At 47.6% G+C, this 9,257-nt stretch overlaps 2 protein-coding genes across 10 annotated transcripts in view; both read left to right on the top strand.

Annotated features, from left to right (window-relative positions):
* The window catches only part of Slc7a6 (solute carrier family 7 (amino acid transporter light chain, y+L system), member 6), a 48,307-nt gene that overhangs the window by 25,333 nt on the left and 13,717 nt on the right, over nucleotides 1–9,257 (top strand). For 4 of the 9 annotated variants that reach the window (XM_013503925.1, XM_013503923.1, XM_013503927.1 and 1 more), the window contains exons 4-10: nucleotides 988–1,132; nucleotides 1,816–1,939; nucleotides 2,292–2,395; nucleotides 4,246–4,342; nucleotides 5,149–5,298; nucleotides 5,411–5,594; nucleotides 5,997–8,860. In XM_013503925.1, coding sequence (XP_013359379.1) covers nucleotides 988–1,132; nucleotides 1,816–1,939; nucleotides 2,292–2,395; nucleotides 4,246–4,342; nucleotides 5,149–5,298; nucleotides 5,411–5,594; nucleotides 5,997–6,091 — 899 coding nt within the window. In that variant the 3' untranslated portion in view covers nucleotides 6,092–8,860. Of the gene's footprint in view, nucleotides 1–987; nucleotides 1,133–1,815; nucleotides 1,940–2,291; nucleotides 2,396–4,245; nucleotides 4,343–5,148; nucleotides 5,299–5,410; nucleotides 5,595–5,996; nucleotides 8,861–9,257 lie in introns of those variants that run through there. The other 5 variants (XM_013503922.1, XM_005403582.2, XM_013503924.1 and 2 more) reach the window with 3 other exon arrangements.
* The window catches only part of Prmt7 (protein arginine methyltransferase 7), a 53,039-nt gene continuing 49,798 nt past the window's right edge, over nucleotides 6,017–9,257 (top strand). The window contains exon 1 of the mRNA XM_013503917.1: nucleotides 6,017–6,100. The gene's annotated coding sequence lies outside the window, so the exon portion shown is untranslated. The remainder of the gene's footprint in view (nucleotides 6,101–9,257) is intronic.

Raw genomic sequence — 9,257 nt, 5'->3', positions numbered from 1 at the left:
AATAAAAAAATAAAAAAGGGCTGTGGATGTAGTTCAGTGTGAAGGCCCTGGATCCAGTTCCCTAGTACCTCCTGTTCCTTAAACAAACAAACAGAAACCCCCAGTGCGTCCAGAAGCTAGGTGCTGCCCCATGGGTTTCAGGTCTGCAGTCTCCAGAGTCCTCTAAGGAGAATGACAGGTGCCTTGGTTTTTGTGGAGGATCAAGGTAGCCCAGTGAGAGATAGGAAAACCTCAATTCTTCTGTAGTTTACAGTTTCCTGCCCCATGCACCCACAACTGCTGCAAGTAAAGCAGCGGAGTCCTCTTCATGAGACTGATAAACCTAAGTGACGAAAGGTGCAGTGAGGTGGGTCACGACTTTCTGCAGGAAAGCCTGATTGTTAATGGCAAATGAATCCTTTATGTGTAACAGCTTGTGGTGTTACAAAAAACAGGTGGAAGCTGGGTGTGGTGGCTTAGACCTGTAATCCCAGCACTGTGGGAGGGAGGAGCAGCAGGATCCCAAGTTTGAGTCCAATCTGGGCAACTTAGTGAAACCTTTTCTCTAAGTAGATAGACAAGGTTAGGGCTGTAGCTCTGTGAGAAGGCCCTGAGTTTAATCCCCAGTACCAGGGGGAAAAAAGGTAGAAAAGCTGTGGCCTGCTGTGAGGTCACTTGCAGGAAGAAGTGTTGTCACATCTGAGGGCAGCCAGGAATGCATTTGTTTTTCTGCTGTGATCTAGTTTCCCTAAAGCCAGTTAGCATTCCTGAGGGAATGGCGGGGAGGGCTGAGGTGCAAAGAGTTGATGATGGTTGTTGTTTTGGTATTAAATGACTTTTTTTTTCTCTTCCCTTTGCCCTATTTTTTTTCTTTCTTTTCTTGCCCCTCCTTATCTTCTTTCCTCTTCTACTTTTCTGTCTTCCCCTCTTCTCCTTTGACCTCATCCTTCTCCTTTTTTTTTTTTTTCGTCCTTCTCCTTGAACCCCCACCTAATTTTGCCCCCACAGGACACTCTGAACACTTTCAAGGCGCCTTTGAGGGTTCCTTCTGGAATGTGGGAAACCTCTCTCTTTCCCTGTACTCTGCCCTCTTCTCATATTCAGGTTGGGACACCCTTAATTTTGTAACAGAAGAAATCGAAAACCCAGAAAGGTAAAGGCGAGATCACACTCCCATTCCCTACCTTGGCTGGAACTCCTGCTGGTAGTGGGCACATTCGCCCCGACACCTCCTCCCTCGGCCTCTCACCCCATTTTTCTCCCTACTCCCCCTTCTCCAGTTAGGAGGGGTGGGGGCTAGGGTGGGAGTGAGGACGGATGGGAAAGCCTTGGCTTTCCCCTCATGTTCCCAGTGGAGGGTCCTCAGGCTCTTTCCTAGAGGCAGGGTCTTCCGTGAGCAGCAGCAGATCCAGCTGGGGCTGAGGTGCAGGACTCGTACTGTGGTCCTGAGACTATACCCTGTGGAACCAGAGCTGCTTCCGGCCAGCTGGGTCCCCAGCCTGGCCTCTAGATCCCAAAGATCTTTACATTTGTCTTGATGTCATAGATGCAGGAGGATTATGAAACCCAGTGGGACTCATTGGCCCTACTGTGGCAAGAATTAAATACTGGTTATGAGCCATCTTCACAGAGGAAGCTCTCTGTCTCCTTTAGTGGAAAGAACCCAGGGGCATGTGATGTGGACCTACCCTAGGCTACAAGTGCATGCCGATCTTGTGTGAAAGACCTGGAGGCCAGTGAACTGTTAAATGTTAGGAAAATTCCAATGGGGACTTGATGAACTGTGATCCCAGGAGAGGTTGATTCCAGGTAGTCCTTTGTTACTTGTCCTGACAGAAATCTGCCCTTGGCTATTGGGATCTCTATGCCAATTGTGACGCTAATCTACATCCTGACCAACGTGGCCTATTACTCAGTGATGAGCATTTCAGATGTCCTTAACAGCGACGCAGTAGCTGTGGTGAGTCTCTTGGGATCCTCATTTGGGCATCATCTCATGATACTTAGCCCCATTGAATAGCCCAGTCTCTCTCTGCAGCCAGTGCAACTCTGGAGGACAAGGGGATGGGTCTGGGTCAGGGGGTGGGCTCCGCAGTAGTGCCTGTGTTTGCCCTAAGAGTATAGATGTGGGAAGATTAGAAATCCTTGTCCTGCAGAGCGTGGTGGCACGTGCCTGTAATCCCAGTACTCAGTAGGCTGAGGCAGGAGGAGTGCTTCGAGTTTAAGGCCAGTCTAAGCTAAATAGTGAATTCAAGTCTATCCTGCACTACAAAGCGAGACCTGGTGGACTGCATTCTGTGCTCTGCCCCCAGACATTTGCTGACCAGACGTTTGGGATGTTCAGCTGGATCATCCCCATTGCTGTTGCCCTGTCTTGCTTTGGGGGCCTCAACGCATCTATCTTCGCCTCATCAAGGTACTGTACCTCTGCTTTACTGATAATAGACTGAGATATTTAATTCTCTGGAGCTCCAGGCATAAGAGCTTCTCTCTTCCCTTCTCCCTCGCATAGGTAGGCAAGTGTGACTGTGTGTGTGTGTGTGTGTGTGTGTGTGTGTGTGTGTGCGCATGCGTGCGCATGTGCTTGCCTTTCTGTGAGCACATGAACACAGATTGTAAAGGATAGAAAGGAGGGAGATGACAGCTTGTGAGTAGGATGACTTAGTCCCGCACTTCACAGAAAACACCGAGGCTGAAAAGTAGGCTCCTGCTGCCCTGTCTGTGCAAAGACCTGTTTACAAGAGGACCTGCCCGTCCTGTTGTTGGGAGCAAGGAGCAGGTCCGCCTTTACAGGGGTTCAGCACTTGCCCTGTTCCTCACCACTGTGCGTCATTTGGCCCTTCTCTTTGGATGTTCACTTGAAGTCAGCTCTCCTCAAGCTTCTCTTGTTTCCATGCAAAGAAGTCACACCTCCCCTTTTCCTCGTACTGGATTCACTTAGTGTTTGTCTGGTGCTGGGGATGGAACCCAGGGCTTTGCACATGCTAAGCACGTGCTGTACTGTGACACTACATGCCCCTCTTCTGGGTGCACTTCTTGAGAGAGTACTCTACATTTTAACTTTCTTTAATTTTGTTATGCCTTAGCCTTTATTACTTGAAAAACACTATTAGGGTACTTTCTCCTTAGCCTGGTTTTAATCCTTAGCCTACTAGACCATTGAAGAAGAAATACCACATTTTCTCTCTGAAACTAGTGACATGTTTTCTGTGACATCTCATACCTTTTGGTTTGGTTTCGTTTTTTTTTTTTTTTTTTTGGTTTTTCTCTGGTACCGGGAACCGAACTCACGACCTTGCGCTTGCCAGGCAGGCGCTTTTGCCGCTGAGCTAAATCCCCAGCCCCTGGTTTCGTTTTTTGACACAGGGTCTTGCTATGTAGTTCAAGCTGGCCTTGAACTAACTGTGTAGTCTAGGATGGCCTTGAAGTTATGGCAGTCCTCCTGCCTCAGCCTCCTGAGTGCTGGGATTACAAGTGTGCACTATTGTGCCTGGTGACATCCAATACTTTCGAAGAAGGTTTCTTCTCTCCCCTCCTGTCCCCTTCCCTCTCTTCTTCTCAAGTGGTAGGGCACACCTGTAATCCTAGCACTCTGAGGCTGAGGCAGGAGGATACCGTGAGTTCAAGGCCAGCCTGAATAACAGTGAGACCCTGTCTCAGAACAAAAAAAAAAAAGCAAAATAGAAATATGGCTGCCCTTTCTTTCCCTCCCTGCTTCTCTCCTTTCTTCCTTGTCTTTTCCCTTCCCTTCCTTTCTTCTTTCTCTCATTCTGGGGATTGAAACACAAGCCCTTGCACTGATAGGCAACTGCTCTTCTACTGAGCTACACCCTAGCCTCTGAAGGACCTTCTGTGTTAGTGCGAATAACGTTACTGTGAATTTGTGGGATGTCAGAGTGGACATACCCTTAGTGAGACGGATTGGGATGCCAGTGAGTGATGGCAGCATTTGGCATTTGTGGGATGTTGGTAAGTATCTGTAGCTGAGAGAAGTGGGAAAGTGGAGGGTGGTGAATTCCATCAGTTAGAGCTTAGGGTGTCAGTGGATGACAGTAGGGCAGGGCATTCCCGGGTAGTGGCCTGGTACCTGCCACCCAGAAGAGGGTTGCGCTATCTGTAATGTGAGTAGTAGGCTGGGCATGCACAGAGCCTGAGAGACTGTCCTCTGCTTTTTCCCTGGGATTCTGAGTGTAATTTGTCTGAGTGAGGAGCGTGGCTAAGTGGCTGAGTACAGGAACTCTGCTGACACATTGCTTATCTTTCCAGGTTGTTTTTTGTGGGCTCCCGCGAGGGCCATCTCCCAGACCTTCTGTCCATGATCCATGTCAAACGTTTTACACCCATCCCTGCTTTACTGTTCAATGTAAGCGCTTCTGGGGGAGGTCTGGGCAGGGCTTCTCATTTGTACTGTAACAGGCTCTACTATGAAAGAAAGGCTCTACTATGAAAAATAGTTCATTGTGTTTTTTTTAATGGTGCTAGGGAGCAAACCTAGGTCCTCACACCTAGGGAAGCACTCTACTAGCAGGACACATTCACAGCCCACTTTTCCCTTGTCTCTGCAGAACGGACTTTTTGTTTCAAATCCTTTGTTGATAATTTGGGGGAAAGATAGGAATTCTGTTCTTAAAGTTTAAACAAACCTATCCTTGTCCCAGCACTGCCGTCGCTGACCTCTGTCCTCTAGGATTCCCCGCTTCCTCATACTCCCCCCACCAGGGCAAGTTCTGCCATAACCTTTCTCCACAATGGGTATGGACCCATTCTGCTGTTCCGAGTATCTAAAGCCCTGATGATGGGATGGCTGTGGAGGAATTCCCTCCATTTGCATGCCAGGTCTAAGCACGCCCTGGGGCACACGGTATGATTCATGCCCAGGTTGGTGCATGGAGGGAGGGTGGCCCTGTTTGCCATCAGAAGGGGAGAGGAGTCTGCTTTGTTATGGAAGTATTTGCAACAAGGAGGGAAGCAATGATTGTAGAAGAGGGAGAGATGCTGACTTGAGGGTTAATGTGAGGGATGGACCTACCCGCCGCCCAGGCTCACCAGAAACCTGTGGTAATCTGAAGCCAGGTCAGATCTGACAGACTGCTGGCTGGCGAAGTCTCTTTGGGTGGGCTGCAGGTACCAGCGCTTTCTTCTCCTCTGCACTCCACTCCTCCCTGACAGTGCACAATGATGCTCATCTACCTCATTGTGGAGGATGTTTTCCTGCTCATCAACTACTTCAGCTTCAGCTACTGGTTCTTTGTGGGCCTCTCTGTTGTCGGACAGCTCTACCTCCGCTGGAAGGAGCCCGAGCGGTCCCGGCCTCTCAAGGTTAGTGGTTCTGTGCAGAGTAGGAGGGGTGGGTCCTCTCCCCAAGGGGTCTTCCTGCCCATGCGGTTCTTTCACCCCGCCCTACTTAATATTTCACTCCTCCTCATTTCAGCTGAGCCTCTTTTTCCCCATCGTGTTCTGCATATGCTCCATGTTTCTGGTGATTGTGCCTCTCTTCAGCAATACCATCGATTCTCTCATTGGCATTGGAATCGCTCTCTCTGGGGTTCCTGTCTACTTCCTGGGTGTTTACCTGCCAGAGTCCCGGAGGCCGCTCTTTGTTCGGAAAGTCCTGGGTGAGCTTCTCCTTGCCCTGGCACTCCCTGGTTGTGTACCCACAGAGGCTAACAACTTTCTTTGCCCTACTCATGATTTTCTGGAGGATGAGACCTGGCTGCCCCACCAGACTTTTGATCTTTACACGATCACTTTAGTTCTAATTTTTGTGTCCAGTGTTGGAGTCAAAGCTCTTGACAGAGTAAGCCACCTGGGAAGACGAGCAGTCCCACCTCAGACACTATCTGGGGATGGAGTGGAGGACAGTGAGGCTTGTTGGGAACAAGGGGCAAAGCCAGGCTCAGGATGTCCAAGACACAGGTGGGGAGGGAGCCACAGATGTGCTTTCAGCCTTCTGTGTTCAGGTTGGGACAGCTGCTAAATGTTCTTGCTATGTCCTGTGCTTCTCTATTTTCATTTAGCTACTATCACCAGAGTCACCCAACAGCTTTGCTTTTGCGTCCTGACTGAGCTAGATGTAACCGAAGACAGAAAGCTTGAGAGGAAAACTGACTAGAGGCCAGAGGTAACATCCTCCAAGATCCGGAAGGCTGGCTACTTGTGGGTCAACCATCGAAGTCCAGATACCTGAATTAAAGGAGCTTGTTGACTCATTCTGTAAGGGGGTCAGGGCCAGTGCTCACTTGTTGGTAAGCTCTGGGAGAATACTCAGGGTTGGGGCCAGCGTGAAGGTGGGGAGCTCAGGATGGAGGGCAGGTTGCAGAGCAGGGGAATGTTAGTCTTTCTCCTGGTGGATAGGGGCAGTCCTGACAAATACTTGGTAAGTTGCACTGCTAGGCTGATGACTGTGGCTGGTGGTTCACAGTTTGAAGTTTAAACCAGGAGTCTACATAGGAACTACTTTTTGGGACGTTTTCCTCTGATCAGATCCACCCACCTGACTTACAATGCTGCTGTTTCTTTCACTGGCTCAAATTCTTCCCTGGAGACAGGGTTGTATACCTTTGTTTGTTTTTTATGGAGGATGGACAGCAAAGCTGTATTAACCAATATAGGAGGTGTTTGTCCCATTTCCTGAATTCTGCAAGAGGAATGCCTGTCTTGGAACTTTACACTCCAGTGGTATGCACAACAGGAGGAAATTGTTTCAGGGTCTCAACAGTGCCCACTGAAGGTCCCTCTTGTCAAGGTTGACCTCTCGTTTGTGGGTCCCTACGCTCAGAGAGGTGTAGGATCTCATTGTGTACAGATTGTCCACCTTGTTGAGGAGGTCCTGCCTGCCTGACTGAATTTGCTTGGATCGTTTTTGTGCTTATAGTCTTTAAGAAAGAAGGAAAGCTTCTGGCTCCATAACAAGTTGGTCTTGGCCACCCAACCGCACCCTTTCTAGCTGGAACCTTGGTGCTTCAGTGGAGGCCATGGCCCTGAAATAGGCTGGGAAAAACCTTGCTGCTCCAGCTGAGAAGCAGCAGCTCTGGGCATGCTATGGCTGCCACCAAATTCAAACTCCTATATTCCATTATTTGTTAATGTGGAACACTAGTTCTGCAAAAGATTAGTGTTCAGTGCAATAGGTTATAGTTAAAAATTCAAAGTACCTAAAACTGAGTCTTTCTGGCTCCAGACATGATTTTGACAACAGATTTTACACTGAATTTCTCATAATATGTTGAGTTTTGCCTGCAAAGCTGAACTTGAAGAATTTTTAAAAAAATCATATACCTGTTACATCATTAGTATATATAGATCAACATGTTACTAGCACCCGACTCAGGTCCAGCAAGGACAGATGAACAAATTTATGAGTCAGAAATCTAGTAACACTATTTTGAAAGATAATCCTTTATTTTATTGAGACATTAGGTCTTTGTTCTAGTTGATAGTAAATCTCTGAGTTTTTGGTATGAACACTGAGCACTATAATGTTCTGGAACTCAGGTGGCTCGCCTGAAATCTAGCAGCTGTCAGTGAATTGAAGAGCATCTTACCAACCCAAGTCATCAAATACTTGTTCCTCTCTGTACGGGCAGGTGTGAGGGACTGCTGTGCAGACCCAAGCCCACCCTGGTGCTGGAAGTATTTTCTTTTCTGAAAAACCCATGCCAGGCTGTATCCTCTCTTCTGTCCCGGGTACCAGGCTTTGTTTACACTCCTAGCTATTCTAAATTATGGGAGTAGTGTACTCCTCTTCTGCTGGCCTTCCCTTGCCAGAGGCCTGGTGGGGCTATAGTCTCAGGAAGAGCTTGGTACTTGTCGGACTTCTGTGTTCTCCCTGTGGTCATCAGTGAAGACTCCAGGAGAAAGGCTGCTTCAACCTCAATTTGGACGCTCAGCCGACTGACTGTAAGAGTGGAAGCAACTACTTTTGGTGCTCAAGCTAGGCCATCAGGTCAGGCCAGAGCAACAAGTTTGGCCTACATGGATCTTTCTTTCATGGGCAGGATGGCTGCGCTGGCTTGTACAACAGTTAGTTCATCTTGGGCCTAGAAGAACCTGCTGGCCTAGCATACTCCTTGGACAACTTGTCCTAAGGTTTTAGAATTGGTCAACAGTAAAGACAAGAACTATGAAGCAATCTCATCTGACCATTCTTCACCAGAGTGGAAGATAAGGGTCACAGATAAGGGAGCAACTCTGGACATGTATTTGCTCAGTAAAGATTTAGGGGAACATGATCACAATTTTCTTTGGTTCAGGGTGTGCATCTGTGAGAACTTAAGAGGGACATTCCTACTATCATGGGTTTGGGATTTATGTAGCAAATTCTTGCCTGATGACAAGTAGTCTTATGCAAAGGCTGACTTGCTTAAACTATATAAACATGATTCCTTTCTGAGCCAAGTTGGCACCTACCCCAGGGCTCTTCTGGAGCTAATCTTCAAAGCAGAATGTGTTGGTTTTGAGAATCCCTGGCCCTGGCTGTAGCATTCTCCTAATAACCAGCTAATCTCAGGAATTTGCTGCCCCCCAGTGGCTTCAATGATAGGAAAAACAAAGGCTTCACAACAGGTGCCCAGTACTTGCCTAGTGAGCCTTGTCAGCTCCTGTTACTGGATGGGAACAGCATTCTTTGCCTCTGGGCTGGCTAAACTTCTCCCATGAACCCTTTGGTGGGAGGAAAGCCAGACATCTAAAGCACTCAAGCTTTACAGCAGAATTAATTCCCACCAAGTCTTTGTCTCCTTAAGTCCTCCTGGTGTGTTAATCCCTTTTGCTATGGTACAGTTTGTACCCTTTTGTGCTGGGCAGTTTGTAAAGTTGTCAGCCCTTTAATGTTCACAAAACTAATGAACATATAAATAGCGGTGAGCACATTTACAATGTTGGAGTGGTTTTTAATCTTTGGTTTCTATACCTACAAAAATGAGACTACTATGACTAGTATCAGGCATTAAGTTGTTGCCTATTACTTGTAATACTGAATTGTACCTTTGTAGATACTTAGAATTTGGCTAATAACTCCATGCAGACAGGAACTAATGCAGATAAAGGCTTACAAAATGGAGATAAAATGAAAGAATGAGTGGAGGTAAGATAAGAGTAGTAGGAAATTTTAAGGAGGTGGGAAGAAGGCACCTTCCTGTGTAATTCATTTTCTCATGTGATAGTTAGGAGACAAATTCTTACAAGGAAAGAGCATACCTCAAAGGTTCTGTGTTGCCAGGAGCTACTAGCCACATGGAGCTGAACTACAATGGAATAAAAGCTGGATGTGGTGGAAC

Source organism: Chinchilla lanigera, unplaced genomic scaffold, assembly GCF_000276665.1.
Source record: "Chinchilla lanigera isolate Chin_1 unplaced genomic scaffold, ChiLan1.0 scaffold00083, whole genome shotgun sequence".
In the NCBI taxonomy this organism is placed as follows: Eukaryota; Metazoa; Chordata; class Mammalia; order Rodentia; family Chinchillidae; genus Chinchilla; species Chinchilla lanigera.
This window is presented reverse-complemented; position numbering and strand designations above follow the sequence as displayed.